At 45.8% G+C, this 17,093-nt stretch overlaps 1 protein-coding gene and 2 pseudogenes across 1 annotated transcript; 2 read left to right on the plus strand and 1 right to left on the minus strand.

Annotated features, from left to right (window-relative positions):
- Window positions 1-201: 201 nt before the first annotated feature.
- Window positions 202-2,734, minus strand: LOC147525363 (rhamnogalacturonan I rhamnosyltransferase 1-like; annotated as a pseudogene).
- A 176-nt stretch (window positions 2,735-2,910) lies between these two features.
- On the plus strand, window positions 2,911-3,797 carry LOC147525364 (protein CDI pseudogene; annotated as a pseudogene).
- Window positions 3,798-6,500: 2,703 nt separating this feature from the next.
- On the plus strand, window positions 6,501-6,998 carry LOC147525365 (uncharacterized). The gene is made up of 2 exons (XM_086579222.1): window positions 6,501-6,590; window positions 6,678-6,998. Exons 1-2 carry the CDS (start codon window positions 6,570-6,572, stop codon window positions 6,996-6,998), a joined length of 342 nt encoding a protein of 113 aa, XP_086435348.1. The 5' UTR covers window positions 6,501-6,569.
- The last annotated feature ends 10,095 nt before the right edge of the window (window positions 6,999-17,093 follow it).

Raw genomic sequence — 17,093 nt, forward strand, 5'->3', positions numbered from 1 at the left:
AAAAGGCAGATTTCAACCACTCAAAGTGCTATGGCAGCTTGGTGGTGATTTCACATTTTTCTTAATCCAAATCTTTGTAAGGGTATTTTTCGTGGAAACGTTGCTGAAAACTCAGATTGTCGGTCGACTAAGACCAACATGGCGGTGAAAAACAATAGAGGGATCATCGAAGCGTGCCACAATCCTTTGGTCTGCATTTGTTTAATTACAAAAGAAGTTATCACTACGATGGCCTTCAACAACTTTGGCCATGTTTCCATCATACGTAGGAACAAAGATATCACTCTCGAGTGAGACCAGATAATCCAGTCTTTGCCATCCGAGAGGAGTGGTTCGGAAAAACATAAGATCAGAAGGTCCTAATAGCGTCTCTTTTCTGACCTGTTTTTCAAATTTAAACAGTCTGTCAGAACTCAGAACAAGAACCATCACCATGGAGAATATTAATAGATAGGGGGGGAAATATACTAAAGCCGCCTTAGAAAAATGATTAACTTATATGAAGTTGCAATTAAGTAGAATTATGTCATGTGAACTTAGATAACAGGAGTAGTCTATTTCACCTGGAACACATTTTTATATACACCGATTCTGTTGGTTTCAAAATCTCTCTATTGTTCATTCATGAAGTCAAAATGTAAAAAGTCAAAGTGCGAGTTCAGCAAAGAAGAAGCAACACACTAGTAGAATTATACACCAAGGATACCAACAGGCCTTCCAGGAATATATAATAGGAACTTACTTTATGCAAATAACTAAGAACAAATAACGTAACACCACCATATAATCCACTCATTATCTTGAAACACAACGATATTGCCTAATGTAAAAGTTTAGCACATTGCTCTCAAAAAACAAACAATTAAACCCAATTATATCCTAGGTGTAACTTCACATTCCATCTACTTACCAAGTTCGGATAAGCAGCAGCCATACTTGCCATTCTCCTTTCTCCACCATCTATTTCTCCAAAGAGCAATATATATTTGTATATTACTATCTATGTCTAAAGCCCTCAATGTAAGAGCTATTTCTTCAGTGTCAATGGGCAGACCATCTTTCCTCTTAAGGTCGAATTAATTACTTTTTCTTTTCACCATGGGTAAGCATATCTGAAAAGAAGTGTCAACGTTACCTAAATAAAGTGCAATATATCAAACTCTTAGACAAGACATTGGTAAGTCGAAGAGACGGATAAGCCTTACCTCATTCTTGTCAACTCTTCCACTTCCTCTTCCTTGCAGCCTTGAGTGCACCAAGAGAATGCCAACATTTCCATTTCATATCTCAGATGCAAAACTAAGAAAGGAGCATTTTTCCTTAGAATCCTAATAACCCGTCTACCCAACTCCTCTATCTGAGGAGTAAATCTCAGAGCGCTGAAATTTACTCGACATCTTAATTTCTAAATATCTGAAGGTAGGCCATTGTTAGCAAGCCTAGCATCAGTCTTGTTCAAATGCACAATCTTGTACTTTTGTATCAATGGCAATATCTGCTTACAATAGATGAATAAAAATAAGATAGCTTAACTCCATCCCATGAGTAAGAGTATAAATCATGAAGAATTGGATATTGCACCAATGATACTTAACAAAAGTTACCTCGTTTATGGTAATAAGAAATGTCGGACCAACTAATGGGGGCATGGAGTAGACATTTCCTCTTTCCACTCTTCTCTTTAGCCCGGGAGGTAGCTTCTTCAATATCCGGTTTCATCTCTCAAGGATGTAATAAAATGGTCCGCATAAAAATGTCCCAAAACTCACCGCAATATCCAAGTAAAAGCTAATGTAAACAACTCCGAAAATGACCATATGCTCCAACTTCTCAATCATTGAAACATTCGGTACTCAATGAAATAACTTTCGAGAAATATAATAACTTGCGAATAAGTTAGAAAAGATTATTGACCCACCTGGGATCAGCCCAAAAGATGTTTTATCCAGTTAGGGGACTACTAGCGTAACATTCAAATATCTCGCAATGGCAACCATGTCACAAATCATCAAAGCGGACCAAAAAGTTATTTCACATTGATCAATAGTAACAAAAGCGGACACTAACCGGGATTGATTGCGTAAGGAATAAATTTGACCTAAAATAGCTAACCACTTTCGCCCGTTACGCGATTTGATTAAGCCCTCCATTACACGAAACCATTAGGTAACCATTGTTCTTATAAACCCCTAAAGGAAACATTCAAAAGTATTTCATATTAGTGAGGACCACATTCCATATACATTTCCCAAAAAGTAATTTCATTCCTTTCTACACAAATAGAAAACAAATATAACAATCCAAGAACCCCAATTTTGTTAAACATTGCAACATCACAAACCGTTTCATAACTAATAATATAGGCATAAATATTATGACAGTATGATAAAAAAAAAACTTAATCACTCACTTTTGGGTGGAAGGGGAACCTTCAAAGGAACAGAAGACAGCTTAACATCCAAAGGTGAGAGAAGCGAATGATCAAAACTAGGGTTGAAATATTTGCGAATTTGCCAATGGCAAAAATTGTGTTATCAAGCACCGCCAAACCTGGCAAATGAGATTTGCCAACATTTGCCTGGTGATGAAACAAGCAGCGGCAAAACTCTATTTTCCTGCTAGTAGTTTGCCGGCAAAATTTAAAGTGGGAAAATATTTTCCCATTACATATTTGCCCCCTCAAGTGGGAAAATTTATCAAGCACGCCCTTATTGGTACGTTTTTGCTCTTTCATAATTCTGGCAGTATCGCTCAAGTACAGTGTCGGTAATCAACAAAAACCGATAGAATGTTTCCAACGCGGGAAATAACTCCCTAAGGCCTAAGTTATATAGCCTTGTACTAAAATCTCGTTTAAGCCAATGATATTCTTCACACCGTCCTTTCCTTTAAAGGGCAATCATTCAATGATTTGTGCGTCTTTCCTTTTCAATAATAAACACACGTACGCTTAAAGAAATAAAAATCGTCCCAAAACTATATTCCTAGATCTCCATTTGTTTTTTTCAACTAATTTTGGCGTAGATCTGGAAGCTGAAAAAATGTCAGCCCCAACACCCAAGAAAATGAGCAGCAATGGAGCTGCTGGTACCAAAAAGGTGTTCAAGATTTTCATTGGTTACGACCCACGTGAAAATTTAGCATACTAGGTATGTCGTTACTCAATCTTGAAACGTGCATCTATACCGGTTGAGGTCATACCAATAAAGCAGTCAGATCTAGCTTAGAGCATCTGGTTTATACTATAGGGAAAGAGGTCCAACTGAGAGCACTGAATTTTCTTTCACTTGTTTTTTAACACCATATCTTTATAACTTTGATGGATGGGCAATGTCTGTCGACTGCGATTTTCTTTACCTTTCAGACATTAAGGAATTAACTCACCTTATAGATGAAAACTACGCGATTATGTCTGTTCAACATGATTATACACCTAAAGAGAGTACTAAGATGGATGGTGTAGTGCAAACTGTTTATCCTAGAAAGAATTGGTCATCTATGGTGCTTTATAATTGTGGACATTAGAAGAATAAGATATTGACGCCGGAATTGGTTAACGTTCTTCATAGATTTTCTTGGCTTGAGGATTATGATATTGGTTCGTTCCGTTTGTTTGGAATTTTCTTGTTGGGCACAATAAGGTTGATGAAAATGATTTGAAGGCAACAATTCCTAAAGCTATACATTATACTACCGGTGGTCCTTGGTTTGATGCTTCGAAGAATTGTGATTTTGCTGATTTGTGGATAAAGGAAATGGAAGAGTACAAGAAAGATTTGAAAAACAATAAACGATAGAGCGTGGTTTAATTGTAACCGGTAGCGGTAGGTGTAAAGGGGTGTTTTGGATTTCTTGTTGGGACCGAGTTCGCTTCTGAGCGAACTGCCTACGTATCCTCTTCTTAGTTTTTCTCCTTTTATTTCTTTTTTGGGAGAGAGGAATTAGGCCCGACGTAGTTCAATCAGGTGGTATTTATAGGCTTAGGGAAGGGCCAATCTAGAAGACACGTGTGTTTATGATACACGTGTAAGGTCGAGATCGTGAATGAGTGTCGAGCTGATTATATTATAAGTCATGCACTCATTGGGTGCTGATGAGGTTATCCCTATTTTCCGGAGATGGGTAATGATTACCCCTGATGGTTATCATTACACGAGGCGTTCTGCCATGTGCTCGTACTGAAATAACTTCGTCCTCCTTTCTCGTAGGTCGCTCTTGGAGGTCGGAGTGATTACCCCTGATGGTTATCATTACACGAGGCGTTCTGCCATGTGCTCGTACTGAAATAACTTCGTCCTCCTTTCTCGTAGGTCGCTCTTGGAGGTCGCACTGCACAGGTGTTCCCGAGGAGCTCCTCACATAAGGTCTTGAGGGTCGGCGTCCTGAGTTCGCTTACGTTGCACGTGTGCATAATAAGATATCGCTCCCCATTGACCCCCCCTCGATTATAGTGTTTATGTCATAGGAAACATTATCTTTGAGAAAAGAACGCGTGGAACGCGTGAAGCGGCGTAATGGTGGACGACTTCGACTAGGGCGACATGACTTTTCGAATTCACGCATCGCCGATGTTTTGGCGGGAAAGGGAAGTTATGTCGTAGCATGCACGTGACAGAATCGTAGTAGTTGAGAGAGAAACGTGTCGCCGCATTATTCGGAACTGTTGAAAAGACAGTACCTTGGAACACGTGTGTGGGCTATAGCCTAGGCTGTAATCATAACTTTTTTGGTAACTGAACAGGCGGTTTATACAAAATCGAATTTGGGACTTTGAAAAGGCATTGCGTGTTTTCTTCTTCCACAAAAACGCAAGCTAGGGTTCCTCAGGTGAGTGTTTCTGCTGCTGTTATCTTTCCATTTTCAATTTGCTTTCCTCCTTGTCAGTGCGTTTTGCTAAATAGGTAGGTCACCATAAAGGTATAGGGTTTCAGCTCGAGTAATTGGTAGAAAAAAAAACTTGCCATAATGTCGACTCGATGACACTCGATCGGAGGAGGTCCGAGATATCCTTGAGTTGTGGAGAGTCACGGGATGAAGAAGCGGTGAGTGTTGGCGGAGGTCGATTTGGAAGAAGAGGATAGGATAGGTGAGGTAATGCCCGATCTAGGTCGAGGTGGCGTAGCCCGATCACGTCGGTCGAGGGATATGTCGTCATCAAGCGATGTGCCCCCTAGAAGTGTAAACCGTCGTCTTTGCTAACTTCGTTCCCGAACCGAGGGATATATAGGATTACCGTCCCGACACGAAATATATGAACCACGATTGAGTGAAAATGTTAAGTAGTGAGGAGTACAACCCGCCCGAATGGTGGAATAATAATCTGTGAGAGGGCGGTGAGAGCGTATGCATATACCGTTCAAACCGGCGGTATCGCGACTTCTTGGTGCTTTGTTGGAAGTCTCCTGTCGGTTCGTAGGTAACACACTGGCGATTATTTAAGGTGTTCGACCTTCTTGAATGCGAGTGGGAATATGACATAAAATATCTAACATAGTGGAACACTATGTGGTATGCGATCGGGGAACATGAACTTTAGCTTGCGGACCATGGCGGCGCTTTCGGGCTGCGTGATCGATGGAGTAAGCAATGAGGCTGGACTAAGAGGCGTTGTTGCTAGTTGGCAACTCTTGTGTGAAAGGGTGTATACTTGCAAACTAGGATTTGTAACATATCCGGTGGGTAGGACATTTATCCGTTGTTTCTTGTCGAACGTTTGATAGTTACTCTAACAGACCTTGTTTTACTTTGTCCATGAGAGTTTTACGTGAAGAAGCGAACCGATCGTGGGGAAATAGAGAGGTTCGCGCGGTTGACTTCGTGAAGAAAAGCAAGCGAAAATTTGCTGAAGTTGCGACTTTTTGTGGAAAAGGGTGGGCCTGCGATCCGGAAAAAAAAGGAAGGCAAAAAGACCGAGCTTCGAGGTCAAATAAGGGAAGAGGCTGATGGAGGCGAGCGAGTGACTTAGTAACGCCAGAAGAGAGGCATCGGGTGCATGGCGGTGCGAGGCGACCTGCTAGAGGTGGTCCCTCCGGAGGATCGAGCTTCCGCCCTGAAGGAGGTTCGATCGATACCCCTGTGGAGTTGGAAACGGTGGCTTTCAATCCTCGAGCGAGGAGCAGGTCGGAGAAGAGGCCGCGCGACGCCTCGGAGCAAGACGCTGCCCGAACTACGAAAGTAGCGCGGCACGCTCTTGGAGAGAGCTCTAGCGCCGTGGGCGGTTCTGATGGTGGCCCAACTGGGGCTATGGTTTCTCGCCGGAGTGGAGCACGACCTGAGCAGGTCATGGACTTGGCCACTTTCGGGCGGGTCTATGCGCCCGACGAAAGGCGTGAATCCGATCCCAAATGGCGCTAAAGCTCCACGTAAAGGCAAGTGGAAAAGCTGTTATGGTGAGTGACGACTTAGGGCGATTCGTGTTCTGGATGAGAATGGGGTGCAAATCGTGAAGCGAAGTGGCGGATCAGAACTTCCGATCAAGTAAGATATCGGGTTGCCTACTAGAACAGATAGCTCTGGATGGCAATCGCAGGGAGCTGGATGATAAAGGGCTGGCCGATAATCTGAGGCGAATGGAAATTGCCCAATGTTTGGTATGCGTGTCTATCTTTGTTTGATGTAACTGTCTCCGTATAGACGCTATTGTGTTGTGGCTATTAACCATACGTATGTATTTGCAGCTGGTAAGTGGGTTTCAAAAATTGAAGGAGATTGCGCAGTTCGCGGAGGCAGATAGAGAGACGGTGGTGAAGCTGTCTGATGAGCTGAAGAACGTCCAGGAGGCCTCGAAGATGGAACGCGAGGAACTGGAAGGTCTGAAGAAAACTCATCAAGAGCTGAGTCTGGCCAAGATGTTGAAGGACACAGAAGCTGAAGAGCTGAGGCAAAAACTACAGGGAGCTGAAGAGAACGTCCTGGCAGCGACTGTGGAGATTGGTAGGTTGAACGATTATGCCTTACAATCGCAAGAAGGTTGCTTTCGGGGCTACCAAAGCCTATGATGTTACGGATGCAGATTTCGTGGAACCGGAGGCCGACTACAACGCTTTGAAGACGGATCATGCACGCCGCACGCCTTACCTCGAGGGGTAGAAGCGGGTGCGGGAGGAATTAATAGTGCTCCCCGTTACTTGAGGAGGTTTTGCCCGCGACCGTGATATCGCGAACCGATGCTCGCGTTACTCGATGCATTGATGAGTTTAGAGCTGGATGGAGTATCTGTGATAGTGACTGGTACGGATGCTGAGATTGATGAATCGCTTCAGCCAGGAGAACTAATTATGGAGCCCAGAGATGGCGATTTGTAATGTTGCTTTTTAGTCTTTGTCGGCTTATAAGGCGTGATACAATAAATTTGGTTTCACAGGGTAACACAGGCGAGTTCGTCTTGTTACCTGTATGCTTAAGTACGAAGAACGACCTGGTGCTCCGTTCTGTGCGGGGGTACTCAGGTGGTAACGAAGGTTATTTAGCCGGGTTGGATTTCCTGAGTAATCTCAGCAACCCGGTTAACGTATTATTTTGCTATCTTGCTAATATAAATCGGTGCTTGTACGTATGCCATGATTGTTGCTTATTGCTATATTACTGCTTGCTCAACTATAATTGTGTGTGGTGATGGTGCATGTGGCGGAGAATGGTAGGTATGTTGTAATGACAACTTCAACGTCTGGCTGAGATGCTTGCATGAGCGTCGTAACGTGGGGATCAGATCGCTGGCTTCAGCTCTGTGATGCAAGTCGAAACGCTTCGTGTTCAGTGCCGCTAACAGCAGTGTTCCCTCGCGTGCCTGACACGTGGAGGGATACAAACGGTTCAAGGAACGTAATGATGGCAGGCAGATGGCGTTTGGCGTCTCAAGGTAATTAAGAGGCGCTTAGGAAAAGACGTTTTCTTTTGAATAAAAGCGGCTTATCACAGACCAAGACAAGTATTTGCTTGCCTTCTTCCCAAAGCTTCAGTCTGCCTACTTGCTCTGCTCATTTGCTGTGCCTCTCCTCCATTGCCGCTTATCCAGGTACGTTTATTCTCTTCTGTGAGGATTCTCTTGTTGATAAAAGGTGGGGGTAAAAAACTATAGCTCGTGTGACAATACGTTTGTGCTCTAGGTTGTTATCATGGCGAGATGTCGTCCATTATCGCGAGGGAAGGAATAGCATGAGGGAAACTTCTCGATAATGGAAGAGATGGAGTTTCAACCGCCGACGCGTGCATGGTGATCGCGGGAAGAGGAAAAAACTGATTTATAGAGGCGAAGAGTCATAAGCGTTCTAGGAGGGCTGGGCGTCCCACTGGCGGCATTGTCTTTAGGTCGCCGCGAACGGTGGCGACAGCAGTGGGTCGCCACTGCCGGAGAGTGTAGCGACACAGGGCAAAGGCCGCCGATCGTCGGTGGTGAGCTCGTCCGCGACGTGGGTGATGTGGGGAGCGAGTTCTACTACGTGGGGAGGACTGGGAAGAAGCGTATGGTGAAACACTCGGTCTGTAGCTTCCACTCGGCACCCATAGCGACCAGTGTTCTGAAGGGGATCGTACTGGATGGTGACAAGCCAGAGGTGAAGGATGAGGACATGGACACTCTACTGGGGATGATGGATATGGCCGCTTGTTTGGTAAACTCGAGACCTACTGAGTTGTTATGTCAGTTACTAGGGCGAACTGATTTGTTAACTTGCTTCATGCGGTTTTTGCGAGGATATGACAAAGCTGAAAGATGTTGTACAAAAACGCCGGAGATGAATGGTAACCCTCACGCGTCGAGCTAGGATGTATCGCGAAGCTGCGTGGGGCGGAACAAGAGAAAGCCGGATTTGATGACGACCAAGTATCGAGGCGCCACCGCGAGAATGCCGTTAGTGACTGCGTGACAGAGTTAGAGGGGAACTAGCCGTGGTGACCGCTTATGTGAAAAATGTCGGGAAGGTGGCGCTAGCGAAGCCGGCATCTTGAAGCTGTATACGCCTATGCCGCTTTGGACGAAAAGTATGACACCCGAGGAAAAGCGGTTCTTTGGCGATGAAGGAGGGAATGAGATCGTGTGATCTTTGAGGTTAGCTCGGCATCTTTACTTCGACTAAGCGCAGCCGGAAGATAAGCATGTCATCGAGAATCGATAAGGTGATCTTCATTTGACTCTACCGGTCTTGAGTTGTAAGTTTAGTTCACATTTTCTCTCTTATACTTATCACGAGTCAACAATAGAGTCGTGTTTTCGGGCTTGCTGGAAAGCGGTTCGCCATTTTTATTCAAGGAACTGGTTTCCACGAAAGTGGCAGTTCCACACTTGGTTAATTTTTGTAATGATCATCGATCTGGATTTCCTGGGTAATCCCAGCAGATCGGTGGATGTAGCTATTATGATGCATGGTTATATAATCTGATTGGAGAAGTTCCGTATGTATATTGCCGTGGACTGGTGTGTAATTAGCGCTCTGCTTAGGAATCTAGTAATATGCGTCCTGTCTTGTGGACACCCTAGAAGTATAGGTCGTCGACGTGACAGGGATTGGAGGGGTCAATGGATCATGCGGGCTCGAGGAGCGATCTGCTTTCGTGGGGAGCCGTTACGTCAATCAATCGTAGACATATAAGTCATCGATAACAAGACACTGTAAAGGCTGTAGAGCCTGTAAGCTCCGAGTCAGATGCTTTCGCGAGAGTTCTTCGTGTAGTCGATCCTAGAAATATAGGTCCTCGGCGTAACAAGACTTGGAAAGGTCAGAGCCTGTAAGCTCGGAGAGTTGTATGCTCGCGGAGAGGCGTTCTCGTGTAGTCGATCCTAGAAATATAGGTCCTCGGCGTAACAAGACTTGGAAAGGTCAGAGCTCTGTAAGCTCCGGTAGAGAGTCAGTCATGGAGAGCCGTTCTCGTGTAGTCGATCCTAGAAATATAGGTCCTCGACGTAACAAGACTTGGAAAGGCTGTAGAGCCTGCAAGCTCCGAGAGTCATGCGCTCATGAGAGGCGTTCTTCGTGTCGCGACGGCAATGAGGCTGGTTGGTTGAAATGGTGGACCCGATGGCGTGTTGTTTATCTATGCTGTGTAAACTGGTTGACTTGTCACTACAAGTAAGTAGATTATACCTTACTAGCTAACCCAAGAAACGTAAATTTCATTAATGTGAACATAAAGCTATACAACGTGAATATCGCTACTGGTAAAAAATTTCAATAGGTAAGTATTCCAAGGGCGAGGCAATATCTTCCCCTCTTGGGTTCTTAGCCAGTATGCTCCATTGCCGACGACGCGTTCCACGATGTAGGGGCCTTCCCATGTGGGTGATAACTTGGAATCGTCTTGCGTCTTTTTGAGCACTAGGTCTCCAGGTTGAAAAGACCTAGGATGAACTCGCTTGTTGTAGGAGTTCTTCAGAGTTTGCTGATAAGATGCGACTCTGATGGCAGCTAAGTCCCGCTTTTCTTCCAACAGGTCGACTTCTCGTGCTAACACGGAGTCGTTATGTCCTGACTCGACCAGTTCTGATCGAGTCGTAGTAACTGTTAGCTCGGTGGGAATTACGGCTTCTGTGCCATAGCATAAGGAGAATGGTGATTCGCCGGTACTGGATCTAGCTGTGGTGCGGTGAGCCCAGAGAATATTCTCTAATTGATTTGGCCATTGGCTCTTATTCTTTTCAATCTTTTTCTTCAAGTTTTCCAAGATTGCTTTGTTCTTTTCTCGCGACCATTACTCGAAAGCGTCTTCGTGGAGTAGAAAATGCGTGAATGATCTTCCACTTGGCTAGAAACTCTTTGACCGTTCTGCCTTTAAACTGGGGCCCATTATCCATGACTAGTGTGTGTGGCAAGCCAAATCTGGTGATGATGTAGGTCCAAATGAAGTTTCGGACATGTGACTCTTTGACGTGTGCTAAAGGAATAGCCTCGACCCACTTGGTGAAGTAGTCGGTTGCAGCTAGGACAAAGCGAAAGCCAGTACTCTTCTGTGGGATGAATGGGCCCATAATGTCCATGCCCCACATGTGGAATGGCCACGGGCTCGCTATGCTGATCAGTTCGCGAGCAGGTTGGATGATATTGTGGCCAAACGTTTGGCATTTGAGACATTTGAGGACATATGCTTTGGCATCGATCTGCATCCGAGGCCAAAAATATCCTTGAGAGATGGCCTTGTGGGCTAACGAGCGACCACCGCGTGATTTCCACATTCTCCTTCGTGGATTTCTGCAAAAATCAACTGACCCTGTTCTGGGGTAATGCACCGTAAGTGCGGGCCTCCAGCGGATTTTCTGAACAATTTGTTATGAACCAAACAATAACGTCGGGCTTGGTAGGGGATCCGCTTAGCCTTGGTACGCTCCTCAGGGAGCGTGCCGTGCTGGATATAATCAATGATGGGTTGCATCCATGCTTGACTCAACTGAGTGGCAGAGAGAGGAAATAAGTCGCTTATCATCAAGGTGTAGTCGACTTGGTATGCCGGTCGATCGGCGACTTCTATGAGAATTTGTCGGGAACGCATTTCGGTCCGGGTAGCCAAGTAAGCTAAACCTGTCTGCGTGGCGGTTCTCCTCACGCAAGAAATGATGTATGTGTACCGCTTAAAAGAAGGCAATAAGCCGATGAACGACACGAAGATACTTGGAAAGGTTACCTTCATGGGTAGTGTACTCTTTTTGCAACTTTGCGAACGATCGGTTCGCGAAGTCACTAAAGACTTGGATCTCTTCGACGCCGAAGCCGGCCCATACTGAAGTCCCCCGATCAGCACCTCGTACTCCGCCTCATTGTTCGAAGTGGCAAAGTCGATGCGAACGGACTTTTCCATCACCGTTCCATCGGGTGAAACTAAGACAACCCCGATGCCGCTGCCGCCGGGATTACTAGAACCATCTACAAAGAGAGACCAGGTGGATTTGATGTGCTCCTTCAAATCTGGGAGGTCGGTCTCTTGTTCCCAATTGGGGTCATCAACAGGGAAATCCGCTAAAAAATTGGTAACGACCTGTCCCTTCTGGGAAATTCGTGGTATGAATTCCAGGTGGTGTTCGCCGAGTTCTTCAGCCCAAACTGCCATTCAAGTAGTTTTGTTTTCTTTGTGGAGAATTTTCTTCAATGGGAGGTCGGTAAGAACTTTGATTTGATCTACCGAAAGTAAGGCCTGAATTTCCGTGCGAATACAACAAAGCAAATCGCTCTTTCCGGAAGGAGAGTAATTCTTTTCCTGTCGTGAGCGCCTTGCTTGTGAAGTAGATCGGTTTTTCTGAATTATTTTCCTCTTTGAAGAGAACCGAGTGATGGCGAAATCGATATCTTGCCGGATAGAGCCCCGAGTCTCTCCATCTACAGGTTTAGCTAAGGCGGGCGGGTGAGGTACTCTTTGAGAGTGGCGAATGCTTGATGACACTGATCGCTCCATGAGAATTGCTCGCCTTTTTAAGGAGTTGCAAGAACGGTCTACACTTATCGGATGCCCTTGATATGAATCGGTTGAGTGCAGCGACCATGCCTGACAATTTCTGTATTTGTTTCTTCGTGCGCGGATCGGGCATGTCTAAGAACGCCGGATCTGTGCGGATTCGCCCGATCCCTCGGCCGAGACACTTGATACCCTAAAACTTGCGGAGGGCGCTCCAAAAAGGCATTTCTCTGGATTGAGTTTCATGCCCGTCACGGGCGAATCGAGAATGCTTGCTCAAGGTGGGTGAGGTGATCACCGCTTTCTTACTCTTGACGACCATATCATCGACGTAGACCTCCATGGTGTCGCCTAACATGTCTTGGAACATGTCGGTGACCAGGCGTTGATATGTTGCTCCGGCGTTTTTAAGCCGAAGCGGAGAACGTTAGCAATAGATCCCTTGCTCTCGTTATGAAAGAGGTCTTCTCTTGATCCTCCTCTGCGAGTGGGATTTGGTTGTACCCATCGATCGGCGTCCATGAAGGAGAGAAGCTCATGACCACAGTCCGGTCGACAAGTCGGTCAATCGCGAGGTAGGGAAAACCGTCTTTTTGAGGTGGCCCGATTTACATTAAGAAAATCGACGATAGGCTTAACCGTTCCGTTCTTTTTGGGTACGGCCACGATGTTAGCGATCCACTCCGGATAGTCTACTTTTCGGATAAAACCGACTTGCTTGAGTTTGTCGACCTCGTCATTGATGGCTTTTTGAAAACACAGGGATAGTCGGCGGGGTCGTTGGCGGACTGGTCTAGCATGGGGATTAACATTTAATTTATGGCAAGCGACTGCGGGATCTATCCCAGGCACATCGATATACGACCAAGCAAAAACATCTTTATTCATGGATAAGAAATTTACAAGGTGAGATCTGAGTGTGGGGTCTAGGTTAGCCCCTACATATACAAACTTGGGGTCGTCTTCGGTGCCAAGATTCACTTTTTCTTTTTTCGCATTTGGGGTTTTACCACGATGGCGAAAACACCTAATCGCTTTTGGCGACTCGCTATCGGAGAAGGTCTGAACACCTGGTGGGACTGACCGACCGGCTGAGGGTGGAGCGCGACTTGTTTGGCAAATACGCCGGGGTATCCACGACCTGGAGAGTGGGACCTGGCTGCAAGCACATTGATGGTGCGGCTGCTGCTGTTGACTGTGGCGGCCTGACATGAGCTGGGACGATCTCTGAAACTTTAACTGACGAAGCTACTGTCATTGGATCAATGTTAGAGGTCTTTGCTGGCGCATTGAGGACTTCGGGAGCGAAAAGCGGTATCGGCATGGAGAGAACTTCGCTTGTAAGAGCCCCAAGATTTTGCTTGGCGATTCGGGTTGGACTTCTGCGACTAAGTCACGTGCCATTGTGTAGCTGGAGGGTTCCTGTATGGTGGGAAGCAATTCACGAGCGGTCTCATCTGTTGATTTGACCTGGTTACAATGGTACGCTTCAAGTTGATTGCTTCTAAGTTCCATCATGCCTCGAGGTCCTGGGAAACGGAGAACTTGATGTAAAGTGGACGGTACCGCCTGCATCTGATGAATCCAGCGTCGTCCGAGGATGGCATTGTATGGCGACTTGCTGTCTAGAACGCAGAACCGTGTATTGCAGGTGATCTTGTCCTCTCTAGAGCCCACCGACACTGGAAGTATAATATCACCAATGGGATCGGCCCTGGATCCATTGAAACCATAAAGGGGGGCGATCGGGTCGACGAGGACGGACTTGGGAAGGCTCATCTCTTGCATGGTGTGGTAGAACAAGATGTCACAGGAACTGCCGGGGTCGATCAGTTCGCGCTTGACTGTCCAGTCGCTAATTTTGACATGGACAACCAATGCATCATTATGAGGAAGGCAGACTTTGCTTAAATCGGCCTCCGTAAAAGTGATATCGCTGGAGCTGCGACTGAACCACGCGGGGCGTGAGCTGCCTGGGAGGTGAAATGATAGACTTCCTGAAGAGCGCCGACACGACGTCTTTTCTCTCTGGATGAGGTGACGGAATCATCCGGAAAAGTAATCACGTGAATGGTTCGATCATTGTCACGATCGGATGAAGTTGCCGGCTCGGCGCGCTAACGATCGATCGTGGACGTCCTCTGCTGCGTGGACGACCTTGAAACTCTTGGGAGTGGCGGCGAGATGGAGATCGACTACGGACTCGACGAGCCATCAGTTTGTGTCGCAGATCGCCGTTAGGAATGCGAGTGTACTGTTTGATGGGGCCGGCTTCCACTAGATCCTGGAGATAGTGTTTAAGCCCCCAGCACTCATCAGTCTCATGGCATTTGGCATTGTGAAATGCGCAAAATGGCTTATTAGTATGATCTCCATCGGTCCCCTTCACCGGGCCTAAGAATGGGGCTCGCTTTAATTTTACCCGCATGTAGCCGGGGAGCCGTCGGGATGGCTTAACTCTCTACCGCTTTTCTCGAGCGGGTGTCGGCCTTTGGTGCAAAGCGACCTAAGCGCTTCTTTGCCCGTGATGTACGATCCGAGATCTGCTGCGCGACCTCGTGGTTCTCGCTGGGCCGTGGAGTTTTAAAGTTTCTCGCAACTTGATGTACTTGTCCACGCGAGCGTAGAGCTCGGACAATGTCTCTGGGCGTTCCTTCATCAACGACCTAGCGAGGTCGGTGTTTTGCACTCGGCAAGCTTTGGAAAAGGCCAGTGTGGCGAAAGACTCTTTCAAGCCACTTTCCATGCACAACAGTTCGGCCTTGAACCGTCCTAGGAATTCACAAATAGTTTCGTCCTCCTTGAATGATAACTGAAACAAGGAATCAAGATCTGCCTTCTTCCGCCTGTTGTGGACGTCTTGGGCCGGGCGGTAACAAATCGATAAAATTGCTCGAAGGTTTTATAGAATCGATTCCATTGAAAGAACCAATCGAGGCGCCATCCCTTGAGGCTGGCGGAAATAATCTGCAGTGGAGATGATCAAACTCGGTGAGTATAAAAGTGCCAAACTCGAATATATCGAGCCACATGTCGACCCGGCACGCGTCTTTGCCGTCGCATACATGGGAAAGCGTGGCTGGATAAAGTCTTGTGGATAGGCTTTATTGAGGACCTCTGCGGTGAACGGAGATCGCGATACGCCTTAAGCATCTTGTGCACAACTGCGGTGTCGAATCCTTCTTTGCGGCGTTACGCCGATCCTTTGGGATAACTCATTAATCTGCTGATTAACGTCATTGATGCTGTTCTCTGCTCCGTTGCCGACTTGTTGTTGCTGGTAACTATCCACCTGAGCACGTAAAGTAGCATTTTCTTCCCTGAGCAAGGAAATGCTCTCATTCGTTATTCCCAACTGGTGGGCAAGGTGCTGGACTTGATCTTCTATGCTAACCATGCTTCGTGGGCTTGAGAGTTAGAGATGGATGAACTGATCTAAAGTGGCTCTCAAGTAATCGAAACCACAGACGGCGCCAATGTAAAGGGGTGTTTTGGATTTCTTGTTGGGACCGAGTTCGCTTCTGAGCGAACTGCCTACGTATCCTCTTCTTAGTTTTTCTCCTTTTATTTCTTTTTTGGGAGAGAGGAATCAGGCCCGACGTAGTTCAATCAGGTGGTATTTATAGGCTTAGGGAAGGACCAATCTAGAAGACACGTGTGTTTATGATACACGTGTAAGGTCGAGATCGTGAATGAGTGTCGAGCTGATTATATTATAAGTCATGCACTCATTGGGTGCTGATGAGGTTATCCCTATTTTCCGGAGATGGGTAATGATTACCCCTGATGGTTATCATTACACGGTATGCTTCGCCATGTGCTCGTACTGAAATAACTTCGTCCTCCTTTCTCGTAGGTCGCTCTTGGAGGTCGGAGTGATTACCCCTGATGGTTATCATTACACGAGGCGTTCTGCCATGTGCTCGTACTGAAATAACTTCGTCCTCCTTTCTCGTAGGTCGCTCTTGGAGGTCGCTGTACCTGGGTGTTCCTGAGGGAGCTCCTCACAGCTTGGTCTTGAGGGTCGGCGTCCTGAGTTCGCTTACGTTGCACGTGTGCATAATAAGATATCGCTCCCCTACAGTAGGCATTTCTTTGGTAATGACGGTATTCTTTCCCTTATGTATTGTTATTTGCATCTCTAATTAGCTGTTATTCATAGCAGACCATAAAATTTTCAGTGGTCATGTATTAGCGATTCTTGTATTTGGTATTTGTAGTGTGGATGTAATTCAATATATGTATCATATGATGATGGTATATTTCTTACTTACGGGTTGTATTTTATTTTTGTTATTTGTATCTCTGATTAGCTGTTATTTGAAAAGAGCGTAAAATTTGCAGTGATCATGTACTAGCGATCCGTGTCCCACTTGTGTGGTGGATGTAATTCAATGTTTCATATATAGCGAGAATGGTTGACGATGCTTCTTGGTTCTTTTTGTGTCACAACTCAGTTCTTTATGTGGTTTATGAATTTACATTTGATACTACTTTGTTAGAATAGGGTTGTTATACCAAAATGATGATTTACTTACTATTAGCAATGTATAGGGTTTGTTTGTTGGGGAAAACAATACCAATCGATACTCTCTAAGATAGCTTGAATTAACACTCTATACGCCAATCGAAAAATCTGAAATTTAACTACAACCAACCTAGCAAGCCCAACTCTCTAAGCAATCAACAACTATCACAAACAAATAATAATAATACAA

The sequence above is a fragment of the Coptis chinensis genome, chromosome 1 (assembly GCF_015680905.1).
Source record: "Coptis chinensis isolate HL-2020 chromosome 1, ASM1568090v1, whole genome shotgun sequence".
Classification (NCBI taxonomy): Eukaryota; Viridiplantae; Streptophyta; class Magnoliopsida; order Ranunculales; family Ranunculaceae; genus Coptis; species Coptis chinensis.